The 17939-nt window shown below is 40.9% G+C and overlaps 1 protein-coding gene and 1 pseudogene across 1 annotated transcript in view; both read left to right on the forward strand.

The window, feature by feature from the left end:
* LOC118731568 (phospholipid-transporting ATPase ABCA3-like) overlaps positions 1–17939 on the forward strand; it is a 197217-nt gene that overhangs the window by 169576 nt on the left and 9702 nt on the right. The window contains exons 16-17 of the mRNA XM_036460223.2: positions 4403–4528; positions 4745–4939. Coding sequence (XP_036316116.2) covers positions 4403–4528; positions 4745–4939 — 321 coding nt within the window. The remainder of the gene's footprint in view (positions 1–4402; positions 4529–4744; positions 4940–17939) is intronic.
* On the forward strand, positions 9081–12323 carry LOC118731505 (annotated as a pseudogene).

Consider the following 17939-nt stretch of genomic DNA (forward strand, 5'->3'; position numbering starts at 1 on the left):
TAACATCTTTAGTCTCCTCTTCTTCCACTGCCACAAGACCTCCCAATGTTCCCTATTTCAATAACTAACACCATCAATTATATATTTTGTTGAAGAGAGAAATCTTGAGACTTATCCTTAACTTCTTTTTTAAATTTCATCCCTAATCTGATCTATCTAAAATGCATTTACATGTCTTTCACTTTGTTTCAAAAGGACTTCTTGGTACTTTATGCAAGGATCGAACATGTTCTCTGGTGGCTGCTATCTATGTCCCAGAAAATCAAAGGCAGTGTGCACTACACAGACCCCCCTTCAGTGGAGCTGGTGTCCCTGCTTCTCAATTTGGCCATAATGCTCTCTGTCCTAGGACACCTTCATCTGTCACTGTCTCCACAGACATTTTTGTGGCCGAGAGCTCCTCTCCCAGGCAATCCCCTTCCCAGATAGCCTGCATCCAGCCACTCACAGATGCAGAAGTAAAGTATTTGCTCATCTCAGTGCCACTGAGACAACTGCAGGCCTTCCCATGGGGTCCACTGAGGATGTCATTTGACCTTCATCATAGCTCGATTTCTATCCTTTCCTACTCCTAGGTTTTTTTCTCCTTTCCACAGGTGTTGGTACCAAAGGAAGTCCACCTGCAACAATTAGTACCAGGAGAGATTTGAGAAAATCCACAGTCAGTAGGATTTTAGTGAAACCCACATCACTGGTGGTAAAGGAAAAACAATAGCCGCTGGCACAAAATAATGGTCCAGTTGTAAAAATGTTTATCTGTTTTGATTGGGACGATATACCAGAGGAACAGAAAGCATCACTGATGCTTTAAATCAAGTATTCTTTAAAAATGGGGGGGGGGGGGGGGGAAATAGCAACTGAAAGAGCAATGGGAGTGTGGGTTATTGGTAAGCTCCTTACTACATAGAATGAAAAGCTGAGAATTATTAATAGGAAATTGAAAGCTAAGTGTGGAAGTGCAAGAGCCTCCTTGGTCCCACTTCCTGCAGTGAAAGGACAGAGAAAGCTGAGTGTCAACATCAAGGTTTCACCTTCGGGTTAGATGAGCACCAGGAGGCTCTCAGCCAGGGCAGATCTGCTCTGCCAAGACCACCCCTCTTGTGAGAAGAGTGGTGCCCTCCTCCTTGGCGACATCTGAGCCAATGACCCTGCCATCTCAAATCCTCAGACTTTCCTGAGCACTCTGAGTTTACAGACCCACGTGGCACCCTCTTCTCAATTAGGAACTCCCTCTACTTCCTCAGATAAAGAAAATATAAGGGCCTCTGCTTCAAAACAGCATATGCTCATTCAGTTGTGGTAGTAACCAGCCAACTACTCCTTTAATGATCAATAGAACACAGAGACAGAAAATTAATAAAAGAACTGCCATCTACTAACTGGATCTAACTGGCACTTAGAGAGCATGCACACAAGAAGGGCAGGACACATGGAACGTTCACCAAGACACACCATTCACAATTTTAAGAGATTTAAAATATTGAAGGGTGTGTTTTCTGATCATCATGAAATTTAATAACAGAAATATAACAGGGAAATCTCTACAAACATTGGGAAATTAAGCAGCACACTTCTCTCAAACCCATCAGTCAAGGTGGAAGTGACAGAAGAAATTAGAAAATATTTTTAACTAAATGAAAGTAAAATACAACGTATCAAAACCTGTAGGTACACCTAAAGCAGTGTTTCATTTGTAGTATTAAATACTTACATTAGAAATGGGAAAAAGTCCCAGTTCAATAATTGAAGTTTGTATCTCAATAAATTAGGAAAAAAGAGCAAAATAAACTCAGAGAAAAATCATTTAGCTTTACAAAAATAAGAAAAGAAATAAATGAAACTGCAAACAGAAACATAATGAAGAAAATTCAGTGAACAGAGCCAATAGCTAATTCTTTGAAAAATGTTTAAAAGTGATAAGCCTCCAGCCAGAGTGACCATAAATTAAAAATAGGCAACACACACTAACTAACCAATGTAACGGCAACATGAAAGTGCATAGTTTAAAACCTCCACACACACGAAAAACACCACGCCAGGACAATTTCACTGATAAATTCTACCAAAAAATTAAAGAAATAGCATCAATTCTTATAAAGTACACCATAGGCAATAATTATACATGGTGCCAGGTGGGTACTGGAAATAACAAGGTAATGCTTTGTAAAGTATATGATTGGTTAACCATTCTCCTGTACCCTAATAGAAACTAATATTGAATGTAAACTGTAATTGAAAAATAAAATTTAAAAAGCAAATAGCATCAATTCTACACAATTTCTTCCAGAATATAGAAGTAGGAGCATTTCCAATTCTATTTATGAAACTATTATTACACTTGATACCAAAATCAGAAAAAAGTACAAGAAACCAGTATCACTTGTGAACACAGAAACACAAATTATCAACAAAATATTCACAGATAGAATCCAGGAATATGTAGAAAGAATAATACACCACGGACAAGTAGGGTTTATTTCATAAATGTAACAAAGCTAGTTTAATATTTGAAAATCAGTGTTACCCATGAATTAATTAATGTCAAGAAAAACCACCTGCTTATATCCACATTTCACACTCATATACATAAAAAGTGTCAGAAACTAGGGAAAGAAAAGAGCCATCGCAGCCTGGTCGGCAGCATCTGCTTATATATAGAAAGCCTACAGCCAACACAATGGCGGAGTCTGAACACGGAGCAGGGATGTTCACTTACCACTCTGACACAACCAATTTTAAAATTGGAAAAAGCACTCTTCTCGTTCTTTTGGTTATCATGTTTACTGAGCTGATTATATTATCCAGCTCCACGCCTTATCCAATGAGTGGAGCTAGATAATATAACGAGTACTTGATGTAAAAATAGGCAATTCAAATCAACAAACTTTTGCTCAAGCAGTATGAATTACTAACCACAGTGTTACCAGACTGGCTGGCCTGTAGCGTGTGGGTTCTTGACTTCACATAGGGAAGATTTCACACCGTGAGTCCAGCTGGGTCTGAGTGTGTTTCTTAAAGCGAGGGACAGTGAAGGAAAGGAAGGGATCAGGGTGGAAGCAGCAGCAGCCGAGCACCTAGGCAGCGGTTTCAGCTCTCCAGAAACGTTATTCCGGCTCATTCCTAGGGAGCCGGTCAGCAGTGATGGGAGTGAGCCTGGGCAGGGCTGCTGGCTCCCGGGGAGGTCGGAGAAAGGGGGGCCTTGGAGATAGGACCAGGGAGTGAGCCTGGGCAGGGCTGCTGGCTCCCTGGGAGGTCGGAGAAAGGGGGGCCTTGGAGATAGGACCAGGGAGTGAGCCTGGGTGGAGTTGCCACTGCCCGGGGCTCCCCTGATTGTGAGTCTCGTGGGGGCCCTTAGAAATAACAAGTTCGTGCCTGGGAAAGGGCATGATCAAGTTCTAGAGTGAGCCTGTGTCCTGAGGGCTTATCCTGGGGGCTTTTTATCCTTTTTTTCTTCAAGTAAAAATCTTAGAGGAGGGTTCTAGCAGAATATTCATCAGCTTTCCAAATGCATTTTTAATATGCTAATGCATCAAAATGAGTGTAGATGGGAGTTTTGGATTATTCTTTGGTCTACTTTACTTCTCTTTGGTCTGTTTGGCTTTAATGGTTTTTTTGTTACTTGTTACATCATCTGACCCTGAATTTAGCTGGCACACACACGCGTTAACAGTGGCTTTGTCCTCTCTTACCCAGGCCAGGGCAATTTAGGCTATGTATTCTCTGGTTAGTGACCGTTTGCTTTCCAGTGTCCTTGGTGAGAGAAGATAAGATCCTGCAATTCACAGACTGGCTATAAGTTGTCCAAACTGTTTAACCTTATTTAATTTTCTTGTCTCACTTTACCCATTCCACTTGCCCAGGAATTTTCCTAATTCTTATTCTTCTGCTACTACGAGACGCACTGAATTATTTCATTCCTGCATCTTTTACTAAGTTCCCATTGCTGATGGTGGCCTTCCTTCTTATACTCACACTGTGTTCACTCTCTCCATAATTCTTCATATTCAACTCAGCCTTCACTCAAAAAGAAAGAGGCCATTTTCTCCTCTCTTGGTTCCCAAAGTCTCATGAACAGATTTTAGTTGTAACAAATGGTACTAAACAATAACAGTATTGATGAGGTTTTTGTTTTTCATGATGTGTCCATTTTACTGGCAAGAACATGCTGCTTCCTCTCAGTGGTAGAAAAACTTGTTCATTTTATAGTTTCCAAAAGTAAGCAAATCAAGAATAAATTTGTTCATAAGAATTTAGGAAATTGGTAGGAAAGCTATTGAAAATTAGTCCAATATTTTCCGGCATCTTTGAAATTACTCCTTCAAGTCAGCTTTCAAAATGCCACTCAGCTTATACAAGGTCTCTAAAATGTATACGTCTGTGATCCTTGTTTTGAAAAAAATAGGCTGTAGTGTCCACGCGTGTAGCCAACGAATATGTGGATAAAAATGTAGAAAATGAAAGGAAGAAAGTCTTGGCACAAATTTCTAAATTGAAGAAAAGCCCACTGCTTCTCAAAGAACTTGTGAAGGTAAAGTCATTCAATGACAATATTTCCCTGAGCTTTGTCACTGCCAAGAATGTATTGCACTAACTTACTGGGCTGCTGTGGGGTCTGTGCACATCCTGGTCAAACAGGTGGCTGGAAGGGAAAATGCCCCTGGGCAACTGTCCGGAGGCAGCGATTATACTTATGGGTGACCCACACTCAGTGCTTCGGTACATTGTGGTTTTTTAATGTTTTCAGACTTATTATAAGTGTCCAGTTGTAAAGGCTATAAGAAATGTCTCCCTTGCCGTAAAAAGTTCTGAATGCATTGGATTACTTGGATTAAATGGAGCCGGAAAAACCAGTATATTGAAAATGTTAACTGGAGATGAGAGCATAAGCTCTGGAGCTATATTAATTGATGGCATTAGCATTGTTGAAAATATCAGAAAGGTAAGTGTGTTCCTAATCACTGTATTTTGCCCCAAGGGAGAGGTAACCAGGCAGGTGGTTGGGAGACATGGAAGGGAAGCTGGAAAAATTCAGATATATAAGATGAAAGATAAATACTAGATAGATAATACATACATATTTGACAAATAGGACAGAGATAGATAGAGATAAAGATGATAGATAGAGATAGAGGTAGAGATATAACTCCTAAGGCAATGGAAACAAAAGAGAAAATAAACAAATGGGACTACATCAAAATAAAAAGCTTCTGCACAGAAAAAAAAATCAACAAAACAACAAGAAAGCACACTGCATGGGAGAAAATATTTCTCAAAGTTATAACCGATAAGGGTTTAATCTCCAATATTTACAGGGAACTCATACAACTTAACAAAAGGAAGATAAACAACCCAATCAAAAAATGGGCTACGGACCTAAATAGAAACATTTCAAAACAAGACAGAAGGAAGGCCAAAAGCCATTTTGAAAACTTGCTCAAAGTCACTAATCATCTAAGAGATGCAAATCAAAACAACAGTGTGGTACCATCTCACAACTGTCAGAATCCTATCATCAACAAATGAACAAAGGACAAGTGCTGGTGAGGATGTGGAGAAAAAGGAACCCTCTTGCATTGCTGGTGGGAATGCAGACTGGTGCAGCCACTGTGGAGAACAGTATGGAGTTTCCTCAAATAATTAAATATGGAACTCCCATTTCACTCAGTGATCCCACTTCTAAGAATATATCCCAAGAATCAGAAATACCAATCAGAAAAGATATATGCACCCCTATGTTCATAGCAGCACAATTTCCAATAGCTAAGATTTGGAAACAGCCTAAGTGCCCATCAGCAGATGAGTGGATTCCATCTACACAATGGAATACTATGCTGTGGTAAAAGAAAATAATAATAATAATAATAATAATAATAATAATGAATTCTTACCATTTGCAACAGCATGGATAGACCTGGAGAGCATTATGCTAAGCGGAACAAGCCAGTCAGAGAAAGATAAATATCACATGGTCTCACTCATTTTATATAATGAACAACATAAACTGATAAGCAAAAACAGATCTAGAGTCAGAGAAGCATCCGATCAGACCATCAAACCTCAAAGGGAAGATAGGGAGGGCGGGGGTCAGGGGGTCAAAAGACTTGTAGACATGCATATAAGCCTAACCAATGGACACAGATGGGGGGGGAGGGTATGCGTGGGGGGTGGGGCAATGGGAGGATAAGGACACATATGTAATACCTTAATCAATAAAGAAAAAAAAAAGACATAGTTAAAAATGTTAGGTGCCCAAAAATATGGACTCAAAATATATAAAATGGAGGGGGAATTCAAGGGAAAACAGACAAATTCATGTTTGTAGTAGTAATTTATAAGCACGCTTCTCTCAATTTTATGAATCTTTTCAAAGGAACTGACCTTGATTGCATTAATTTTTTTGTATAGATTGTGTTCTCTGTTTCATTTAATTCTTCTCTAATTTTTATATTTCTTTTCTTCTGCTGACTTTGGGCTGCTTTTGTTCTTCTTTATATAGTTCAAGATGTAATGTTAGGTTGTTTACTTGAGGTTTTCCCTTGTTTCTTAAGTAGCCCTGTAATGATATAACTTCCCTCATATTACTGGGAGTGCTGCATCCCAAAAGTTTTGATGTATTATCGTTCTCATTTGTTTCAATGCAATATATAGATGATGTGTCATAAAACTGTACATTTTAAATCTATATCATTTTTAACCAATGTCACCCCAATAAATTAAATTTTTAAAAATTGAAATAAAAGTTTAAAATGAAAAATTATTCTCTCACTGTAATAGAAAATGGACTTTAACAATCATTACTGCTGAATTGCATGAGTTCTTTATATATTTTGGATATTACACCTTTGTGGGAGCTGGTTTTGCAAATATCTCCTCCCATTCTGTTGGTTGCCTTTGTGTTTTGTTGGCAGTTTCTTGTAATGTGCAGAAGCTTTTTAGTTTGATATAGTCCCATTCATTTATTTTTGCCTTTACTTCCTTGACTTTGGGAATGTTCTCTAATACCAAGGTCCAAAAATTTAGTACCTACATTTTCTTCCATGTAATTTATTGTTGAGCCCTTACATCTAGGTATATGATATATTTTGAATTAACTTTTGTACACTGATAAATTGTAGTCTCGTTTTATTTATTTTGGTGTGGAAGGGGGGTTGTTGATTTTTTTGTTTGTTTGTTTTTTGTGTGTTTTGTTTGTTTGTTTTTGCATGTGGCTTTCCAATTTTCGCAGCACCATTTATTGAAGAGACTTTCTTTTTTTCCATTTAATGTTTTGGCTCCTTTTTCAAAAATTTATTCATTGCGGCATTATTCACAGTGGCCAAGACACGGAGACAGAGTGTTTCAATGAATGATTAAGAAAAGAACATGTGGTATATTTTTACAATGGAATACTATTCACCCATAGGAAAAGGTGAAATATTGCCATTTGCAACAATATGAATGGACCTTGAAAAGATTATGTTACGTGAAATTAGTCAGAAAAAGCTAAGAACTGTATGATCTCACTCATACATGGGATATAAAACTGGAACTCATACACACAATTACCTGTTATTTTTTAAATAGAGCTTTATTTTTTTTTTAACAAGAGAAGATCAAACTTTAATATGTGCACATGTGCAATTCACATACGCATGAGAATTCCAAAGGCAGTGAGGCAACACTGAGTATATGAGACATTTTTGGACAAAGGAGAAGCAGAACGGACAGAACATTAGATTTCATAAGTGAGAATGTGCAATTACAGGTAGCTGAGGAAGAGTGGAACAAATGTGGGGGAGGGGGGGAATTCTTTCCTAGGCGACTCAGAAAAAATAGGAAGTGGGGGTGTTGAGCTAACAAGCACCTGCTTGTTTACCATATTTAATTCAAATTAAAGCAGCATTCCAAGATCTCTTTCCTGAAGCAGGTTTTCCTGTCTGAATCTCTCGGGCAGGAAAGGGGGGAGGTTCAAAGCCTCCTTTTGAGTCTTAATAAATACCTTACAATTAATATCCTAATAGAGCCACTCCAGGGTGGCAGAATTTTGTGGGGTTTCTTATTTTTTTACTTATTGGATAGCATCTATACTAAGGTGACCAGACGGGACAGTCCCGATTTTTAACAATTTGTCCCACATCCTGTGGCATTTTTAAAAAGTCTTGATTTTTGGAAAGATTCTTTTAAATCTTTTGGGCTTTTTTAAAACTCTGTGGGACGTGGGACAAATTGTTAAAAATCGGGACTGTCCCACCAAAAGCGGGACTTCTGGTCACCTTAATCTATACTAATAAAAGGGTAATACGCTAATTACACCAGACATCCTTCTGGACAAAGCCATGATGGCAGCCATGGTGGCAGGGGCCAAGGCGGAGGCAGTTAGGGGCAATCAGACCGGGGGGTGGGGGGCAGTTAGGGGGCGATCAGACTGACGGGAGGGCCAATTAGGGGGCGATCAGGCCAGTGTGGGGGGCACCTAGGGGGTGATCAGACCAGCAAAGGGGGGCACATAGGAAGTGATCAGGCCAGTAGGGGCAGGCAGTTAGGGGCAATCAGGCCTCTGGCAGAGGTGGTTAGGGGTGATCAGGCTGGCAGGGGAGCAGTTATGGGCATCAGGCCAGCAGGTAGAGGTGGTTAGGGGTGATCAGACAGACAGGAAGATGAGCAGTTAGGAGCCAGCGGTCCTGGATTGTGAGAGGGCTGTCTGACTGCCAGTAGGGCCTAAACTGGCAGTCAGACATCCCCTGGGGGATCCTGGATTGGAGAGGGTGCAGGCCGGACTGAGGAATCCACCCCACCCCACACACCACCCCCCCATGCATGAATATCATGCACCTGGTCTCTAGTTAGGTAATAAGATTAGGTAGTTTTAAAGTGTACACCATCTTATATTGCATTGTGTGTCAGTCTAGTGGTCAAGAGAATGGTCTCTGGGGCAAAAGTGGTAAAATTTTTGTACCTTCAGTCCCACTTTTAAAACTTTAAACAATTGAGCCTCACATTCTAGAAGAATGCTCCACATTTTATTGATTCAATCATTTAGTCATGAAAATAACTCAGTTAAGTTAAATTGTTGAGTCTCATTTCAGGCGATGACAATGTAGATGGACTCCCAAAGTGAGGCCTATATTATACAAGCAAGCAATCAGTGTTCAATAAGGGTATGTCCATAAAAACAAAGATTGGTCTTGACCAGTTTGGCTCAGTGGATAGAGCATTGGCCTGCAGACTGAAAGGTCCCAGATTCAATTCTGGTCAAGGGCATGTGCCTTGGTTGCAGGCACAGCCCCAGTAGGAGGTGTGAAGGAGGCAGCTGATCGATGTTTCTCTCACATTGATGTTTCTAACTCTCTATCCCTCTTCCTTTCTCTTTGGAAGGAATATCCAAAAAGTATATCAATAAAATATATATTTTTTAAAAAACAAAGATTGATGATCAGAGCAAATTATAAACCAGTTTCTGAGTCTGTAAGGCTTATAACTGAGAATTTTCTAGAGGTGAGGTTGAAAGCTTCTTTTGCTGCAATGAAGGCAGGCAGTGAGAATCAGATTGTTCTGTTTTGCAATTTGACTGTTTTGATGATGTCATCAGGTGCTCAGGAAAATTCTGCATGGCTTCCACAGCATCCATCACGGAGACTTCATGAACATGAGCTATTGGTGGTGATTTCTCAAGTTTATGTTGTGTCCTTTAGCTGTAATTTATTGTATGCAAGGCTCAAAACAATAAAAATTTTAGTCCTCAATAACTCCAAGCCAAAGGATGAAGAAAAAAAAAAGAAAAGTGTTCAAAGAGGTATAGCAAAATATTTATAAAATTAGAAAAAGTCAGAGTCTCATCAGTTTATAGGTAAAAAATAAAACTTTAAAAACTAACTGAAACTAGAGGCTAATATCTACAACTGTGCATAATAGATTCTCTGGAAACAAAATTTCCCTCCTTAAAATCACCCTCATTTTTCTCATAGATTCAAATTAGGACTATTTACTGCATAAGTCTAGTTTCAATGAATTTTGATTTATTATCTGTATAAATACAACAAGAGTGGTAATTGATTATAAGGCAATTTTAAATCTGCTATGCTAAAATTTGATAAGGAGTCTCCAGATAGAACTTTAATTAGCCTCTCAGGGCTAAGAACACAATCAACACATCTTTAGGGTTCCATGTTTACAATAGCCTATCATTTATAAATAATAACCACCTTACCTCTTCCTTTTCAATTTGGATGCCTTTTATTTATTCTTCTTGTCTGAATGCTATGGTTAGGACTTCCAGTACTACAATATGTTGAATAAGAGTATATACACATTTTAACAGCTGATAGCTTAAATTTTTGTATTTTAATAAACACTGCCTTTACTGTTATTTAAGTGTGTTTATATGTTTTTGGGATACCCTATTTATTACTAAAATGGATTTTCTGGAGATTATATAAAAATCTCCAAGTGTGTACGAAGTTCTGATATATGTTCATTTTAATACTAATTGATATGTTAGAATGCTGTGTTACAGAAAAGAAAAGTTGTCAATTGTATTAAAATCAGATCTATAACTATGCCATTTTAAGTTGTCATTTACAGTGTTTTATTCTAATGCTTTCAAAACTATGTTTTATTTTAAATATCCATGGAATGGACTCTAACTTATTCTAAGTCATGGATTTCCAAGAATAAAATTTAAAATCATATTGGATAAAGATGAGAAACCAAGATGGTGGCATAGGTAAAAACCTGAACTTGCTGCCACACAACCACTTTAAAACTACAAATAAAAGACAAAACAGACATCATTCAGAACCACAGGAAAGCTGGCTGAGTGAAAATTCTACAACTAGAGGGAAAAAGAAAGGCATGCTGAAATTCAGAGGAGTTGCAGAGGTACAGTGCAGAGGTACAGCGGTGCACATGTGGAAAGAGCTGGCAACTGAGGACACGATTGTCTTTTTCAATTGGAGAAAGACACAAGCTCCCAACTGCTCTGAACTACAGTTCTGAGTAAAACTCTAGGGATCCAAACTCATACGGGGAGAAACTGGACTGTCTGGCATCAGGCGGAACTCAAGGGCAGCTTTCTCTCAGAGGTGCTTGCAGCAATTACTGATGGACACTGACACCTGTGGGCCTCTTAGGGCAGATCTGAGGATCAGCAAGAGCTGTTTGCTCCACCCTGTGGGTTCCCTGAGACCCTGCCCCACCCAAGCTGTGCACAAAGGCTTTTGCATATGAATGACCTGGCCCTTTGCAATCTAAAATTACCTAAGAAACTACAGCTGGGTCAGAGAGCTCCAGAACTTCCAAAAGAAGGCCCAAGGCCCCACAGCAGCTTGCATTGCTTCACATCTGGGCCTCATTAGGGCACCTCCAAACCCCAAACAAAGAGGGGGAATTGCAGATCTCTCTGTAGCTCCTGCTGGTGGCCTCAGGCAGAGGCTAACTTTGTACTTCCTTGGGGATCCAAGAGCCAGTGTACCCAGGGGTCAGAGTAGGACCATCCAGATTACAACTCCTCAGATCCATAAGGGACACACTCAGGGGGCAGACTCAGTGAGCACCAAAGCCCCACTGAAGCAAGTCTTGCCCTATAAGAGTGTCTCCAGCACAGAAGTTCTCCCATCATAGACACAGCTAATCCTCACTGCCAATTGGCCTGGAGGTCAATTCCTCCCAGTGATACCAAGAACAATCAAGGCTTAACTACAACAAGACTGTACACACAGCCCACAAAGGGATGCACCAAGAGTATCCACCTCAGGTAATTTGGGAGGCTGAGCCATTGAGCCCTATAGGACACATAGCACAGAAAGCCACTCTATCAACACAGGGAAGCAGCCAAAATGCAGAGTCAAAGAAACAGGTCACAAACGAAAGAAATGGAGGAAAGCAAACTACTGGATATAGAGTTCAAAACCATGGTTTAAGGGTTTTTAAGAATCTTCTAGCTTTTGGGTCCTCATTTCCAAGAAGACCAAGAAAAGAAGGAATAACGGTCATGCCAAAAAAGATTGAGGCCACGTGCAGCCTATTCGTTGCACCAATTGCACTCCATGAATTCCCAAGGACAAGGCCATTAAGAAGTTTGTCATTCAAAACAGTAGAGGCTGCAGCCATTATGGACATCTCCAAAGCGAGTGTCTTTGACACCTATGTGCTTCTCAAGCTGTATGTGAAGTTGCATTACTTTGTGAGCTGTGCCATTCACAGCAAGGTAGTCAGGAATTGTTTTGTGAAGCCTGGAGAACCAAACACCCCCACCCCAATTTAGGCCTGCGGGTTCTGCCCCACAACCTCCACCAAAGCCCATGTAAGGAGCTAAGTCTTTAAAGAATGAAGAAAAGTTCTCTGGGGGAAATTGCACTTTAAAAAAAAAAAAAGAATCTTCTAGAAACTGCTGATAAATTTAGTGAGACCCTTAAAGATATGAAAATGGACCAACTAGAAATTAACTTAAATAAAGAATAATATACATAGGTCCAATAGCAGACTAGAGGATCACAAGAATCAAGTTAAAGATTTGAAATACAAAGAAGCAAAAAACACCCAACCGGAAAAGAAAAAAGAATTAAAAAAATATGAAGATAGAGTAAGGAGTCTCTGAGGCAACTTCAAGCGTACCAACATCAGAATTATGAGGGTGCCAGAAGAAGAGAGAGAGCAAGATATTGAAAACCGATTTGAAGAAATAATGACAGAAAACTTTCCCTACCTGGTGAAAGAAATAGACTTACAAGTCCAGGAAAAGCACACAGAACCCCAAACAAAAGAAATCCAAAGAGGACCACACCAAGATACATCATAATTAAAATGCCAAGAGTAAAAGACAAAGAGAGAATCTTACAAACAGCAAGAAAAAAATAAGGGAGTTACCTACAAGGGAGTACCCATAAGATTGTCAGCTGATTTCTCAACAGAAACTATGCAGGCCAGAAGGAAGTGGCAAGAAATATTCAAAGTGATAAATAGCAATAACCTACAACCAAGATTACTCTACCCAGCAAAGTTATCATTCAGAATTGAAGATCAGATAAAGAGCTTCACAGATCAGAAAAAGCTAAAGGAGTTCATCACTGCCAAACCAGTATTATATGAAATGCTGAAAGGTATTTTTTAAGAAGAAGAAGAAGAAGGAAAGCATCATCCGTACACCAAAAGATTGTGGTTTCAATTCCTGATCTGAGTACATACCTAGGTTGCAGAATTGATCCCCAGTTAGGTTGCATACAGGAGGCAACCACCCAGTTATAAGAATGCTCAATTAACTTGGTAAACTTAGTAAAAACTTTAACAAAGAAATAGGAAACATTAAAAAATGGAACTAAAAAAAAACTTAAAAAAGAACCAGTCAAAAATACAGAATACATTAAATGAAATAAGAATACATTACTGAGGATCAACAGTGGAGTATATGAAGCAGAGGATCAAATCAGATATTTGGAAGATAAGGAACAAGAATCAGAAAACAACCAATCAAAACAGTAAAAAGAAAAAAGAATTCAAAATATAAGGCTAGTATAAGGAACCTCTGGGACAACTTCAAGTGTCCTAACATCCACTTCATGGGGATGGTAGAAAGAGAAGATAAAAAGCAAGAAATTAAAATTTATTTGAAAAATAATACCAGAAAACTTCCCAAACCAGGTGAGGGAAATAGACATATAAGTCCAGGAAGTGCTGAGCATCGCAAACAAGATAAACCCAAAGAGGCCCACATCAAGACACATCATAATTAGAATGCAGAAGGTTAAAAACAAAAATAGATTCTTAAAAGCAACAAGAGAAAAGGCAGTTAGTTACCTCCAAGGGAGCTCCCAAAAGATTTCCAGCTGATTTCTTAATAGAAACTTTGCAGGCCAGAGTGATTGGCAAGAGATATCCAAAGTGATGAAAAGTAAAGACTTACAACCAAGATTACTCTATATAATCCTGGCCTGTGTATGGCTCAGTTGGTTGGTGCATCTTGTACACCAAAAGGTGGCAGGTTCAATTCTAAGGGCACATGCCCACCGAGTTGTGGCTTTGATCCCTTGTCAGGGTATGAACAGGAGGCAACCATCACATTGGTGTTTCTCTCCCTTCCTCTCTCTAAAAATCAATTTTTAAAAATTCAAAGGTTATCCAATAAAACTATCGTTTAAAATTGAAGGATAAATAGCTTTCCAGATAAGAAAAAGCTAAAGAAGTTCATCACCACCAAAACAGTATTACATAAAATATTAAAGGATCTTCTTTAAGAAGGAAAAAATATTAAAAATATGAACTAATAAAATGGCAATAAATCCATATCTCTCAAAAATTAAATTTAAAAAAACTAAATAAATAAATAAATAAATAAATAGGATGGAAACAGACTCATAGATACAGAGAACATTTTGACAGTTGCCAGGTGGGAGGGAGGGTTGGGGAGGTGAGTGAAAAAGATGAAGTGATGAAGAAGTACAAACTGGTAGTTAAGAAGAGTCGTAGGGATGTGAAGTACAGCACAGAGAATATAGTCAATAACATTGTGATAATTATGTCTAGTGTCTGATGGGTGAGAGATTTACTGGGATGACCATCTTAGTAAATTAAATCATGTCTAATCACTGTTTGTACATCTGAAACTGTTTTTATAGTTATTTTATTTTAGTTATTTTCATAGAGATATTTTAAAATAACTTTTAAAGTCAAAAAATTAAAACAAAAATTGAAAACACTGCAAATATCTAACATAAGTAATTGATTTAATAATACATGCAAGTCAACCATTAAAGATTGAATCATTTTGTATGACTGGAAAAATTGTTCATAATATATCAAAAGGCAAAGAGTAGATTACCAAATAGTATATGAAATACCATCCCATAGAAAAATGGCTGAAAAACATGCAATAAACATTTTAGTGGTTATGTTTGAGGGAGGGCTTTTATTATCTTCATTTTTATTTTCTCTATCTTCTAAGTTTTTTACAATGAGCATATGTAACTTCTTGCAGTAAGGTAAAACTAACCTATTAAAAGTTCCTTTTATTTTTAAAAAAAAACATATGGACAAAGACTAAGCAACATAGTCAATGTGGTAACTGTAATTTACATACATACATACATACATATTAAAGTTTGCATTCTGCAAAAATTACTTATTTATGAATATGACCATTTTTATGCCATACATTTAAAACGTCAATACTTCCAAAATATGAAAAATGTGCATCCCCAAATTGTAATTGAATAAAATAAGAAATGACAAAATCAAAATATTAAAAGGCCCTCCCATTTTGAAAAATAAATTCATCTTTAGGCCCCAGTGACTGAGCCCCCGCCGAGGACTCAGCCACCTGCCCCTCAGGCCCCTCGCTTTCACACACTGAGTCCCCCATGCCCCCGCTTCCTGCCCCTACTCCCGCCCCCCAGGCCCCAGCAGCCATTTCTGCGGAACCTGAGGGATGTCTGCCACCCAGAACCGCCACTCTTACCCCTTTGCTGACGCAAGTCCGGTGCCCATCTGCTTCCTGCGGACGGACGCTGAGGGTTGTATCAATGCAAGAATCTGACAGAGAAGCGGGTCCAAGGGCTCGCTGGTGATTGGAGGAAGAAACTGGTGAGGTCCTCAGAGACTGTGCCTGCTCCGGAGGCTGCACCGGAGGCTGTGCCTGCACAGGAGCCTGCACGGGGGCTGTGCCTGCACCGGGGCTCTGTCTGCACAGGGGGCTGTGCCTGCACCGGGGGCTGTGCCTGCACCGGGGCTGTGCCTGCACTGGGGGCTATGCCTGCACAGGAGCCTGCACCGGAGGCTGTGCCTGCACCGGGGCTGTGCCTGCACCGGGGGCTGTGCCTGCACTGGGGGCTGTGCCTGCACTGGGGGCTGTGCCTGCACCGGGGCTGTGCCTGCACAGGAGCCTGCACCGGGGACTGTGCCTGCACTGGGGGCTGTGCCTGCACCGGAGGCTGTGCCTGCACCGGAGGCTGTGCCTGCACTGGGGCTATGCCTGCACAGGAGCCTGCACCGGAGGCTGTGCCTGCACCGGAGGCTGTGCCTGCACTGGAGGCTGTGCCTGCACCGGGGGCTGTGCCTGCACTGGGGGCTGTGCCTGCACCGGGGACTGTGCCTGCACTGGGGGCTGTGTCTGTACCGGGGGCTGTGCCTGTACCGGGGACTGTGCCTGCACTGGGGGCTGTGCCTGTACTGGGGACTGTGCCTGCACCGGAGGCTGGGCTTGCACCAGGGCTCTGTCTGCACTGGGGGCTGTGCTTGCACCGGGGGCTGTGCCTGCACCGGGGCTGGGCCTGCACCGGGGGCTGTGCCTGCACCGGAGGCTGGGCCTGCACCGGAGGCTGTGCCTGCACCGGGGGCTGTGCCTGCACTGGGGGCTGTGCCTGCACTGGGGGCTGTGCCTGCACCGGGGCTGTGCCTGCACTGGGGCTGTGCCTGCACAGGAGCCTGCACCGGAGGCTGTGCCTGCACCGGGGCTGTGCCTGCACTGGGGGCTGTGCCTGCACCGGGGACTGTGCCTGCACCGGAGGCTGGGCCTGCACCGGAGGCTGTCCTCGGGCTTCCAGAAGGCAGACATCGGGGCAGCGGCGGGCGGCCAGCGCAGGAACAGAGGCCGGGCTCCGGAGACCGGGGGTGCGGAGTAGCCCAGCCCCCGAAGGTTCGCGGGTTGAGTGCTTGGGCTCACTGAGGCGACATGAGGGTTTCTCTGCCATGAGTACCTTTCTCTTCCGCCCTTGTCTCAGGTCTGAAGCCTCGGGGCGTGTTGGTGTAGCCGCCCGGGGTCCGCTTCTCCCTGGACCAGGGTGACCCCTCCGTTCGGGGAAGGGAAAGAGCCATGCCGTCTCGTCTCGGAGTCCCCATTTCCACCAGGTCAATACCGTGATGTCTCCGCAGGCGCTGCCTGGCCAGAGCTCCCGCCCGGAGCCCCTGCCCCCGGGAAGGCGCCGAGCGGCTCTGGGGCTGAGAGAGGCCCCGGCCTCCGGGCGCCTGGCCGGTGGGCAGCCTGGAGCAGCCGGCCCCTCCTCCGGGCGGTGAGCTGAGCGCCCGGCTTGGCACCACGGTCAGTTAGCGAGGATATATCCTGGCTGATTGTTGTCGGAACACCATCATTTGAGGCCAACCTTCTATCAGTTAAACTTTTGACAAGGCATAGATTTCAAACTGATGTCCGTCCCGTAGCTAACTGAAGAGCTCGCACCTTTCCAGTGACAGCTGCCCGATGCCATGTGAAGTAACAAACTAATTTTTGGAGTGTTTTTTCCCCTCCTTCACTTTTAATGTTACATAATGTATTTAAGCCGTTATTTAAATAAAACTTGTTTTCAGAAATAAAACAAAAAAAATCATCTTTAGATAACTTAATTTCAATCAAAAACTTATCAAAATTATGAAAGCATTTTATGTCCAAGACTATGAAATACAATAAACTACTAAGAGAATAATATTTATATGCTTGTTTAAATAAATGAATATATAAAATAAACAATTTAAACACATGATTCAGAAAAACTCAAAATAAATGGAAGAAAAGCATATAAAAGTCTGAGTAGACAACAATTGCATAGATTAACAAGTAAAATTATAAAGTCAGCTAACCAACAACTAAGTCAAAACAACTACAGCTTTGTAAAATTAAAGAAATATCTAAACCTATTATTTCAAAGGGAGAGAATAGAAATGCATTGAAAGAATAGTTGAGAAATGCAAATTACTTGACTTAGTTTCTGCAAATAAAATTAAAATATTTAATAGAACTGATAATTTTCTAGCTATTATATATGTCTTGGCTATTGTAAATAATGCTGCTATGGACATGAGTTGCATATATAATTTTGAGTTGATGTTTTTGTTTCCTTTGGATAAATACCCTGAAGCAGAATTGCAAGATCATATGGTAGTTCTATTTTTCTATATTTATCTTATACAGATCTCCCATGGTGGCTGCACCAATTTACAATCCAACAACAGTACACAGTGTTCTCTTTTTTCCACAT

The sequence above is a fragment of the Pipistrellus kuhlii genome, unplaced genomic scaffold, assembly GCF_014108245.1.
Source record: "Pipistrellus kuhlii isolate mPipKuh1 unplaced genomic scaffold, mPipKuh1.p scaffold_m20_p_31, whole genome shotgun sequence".
In the NCBI taxonomy this organism is placed as follows: domain Eukaryota; kingdom Metazoa; phylum Chordata; class Mammalia; order Chiroptera; family Vespertilionidae; genus Pipistrellus; species Pipistrellus kuhlii.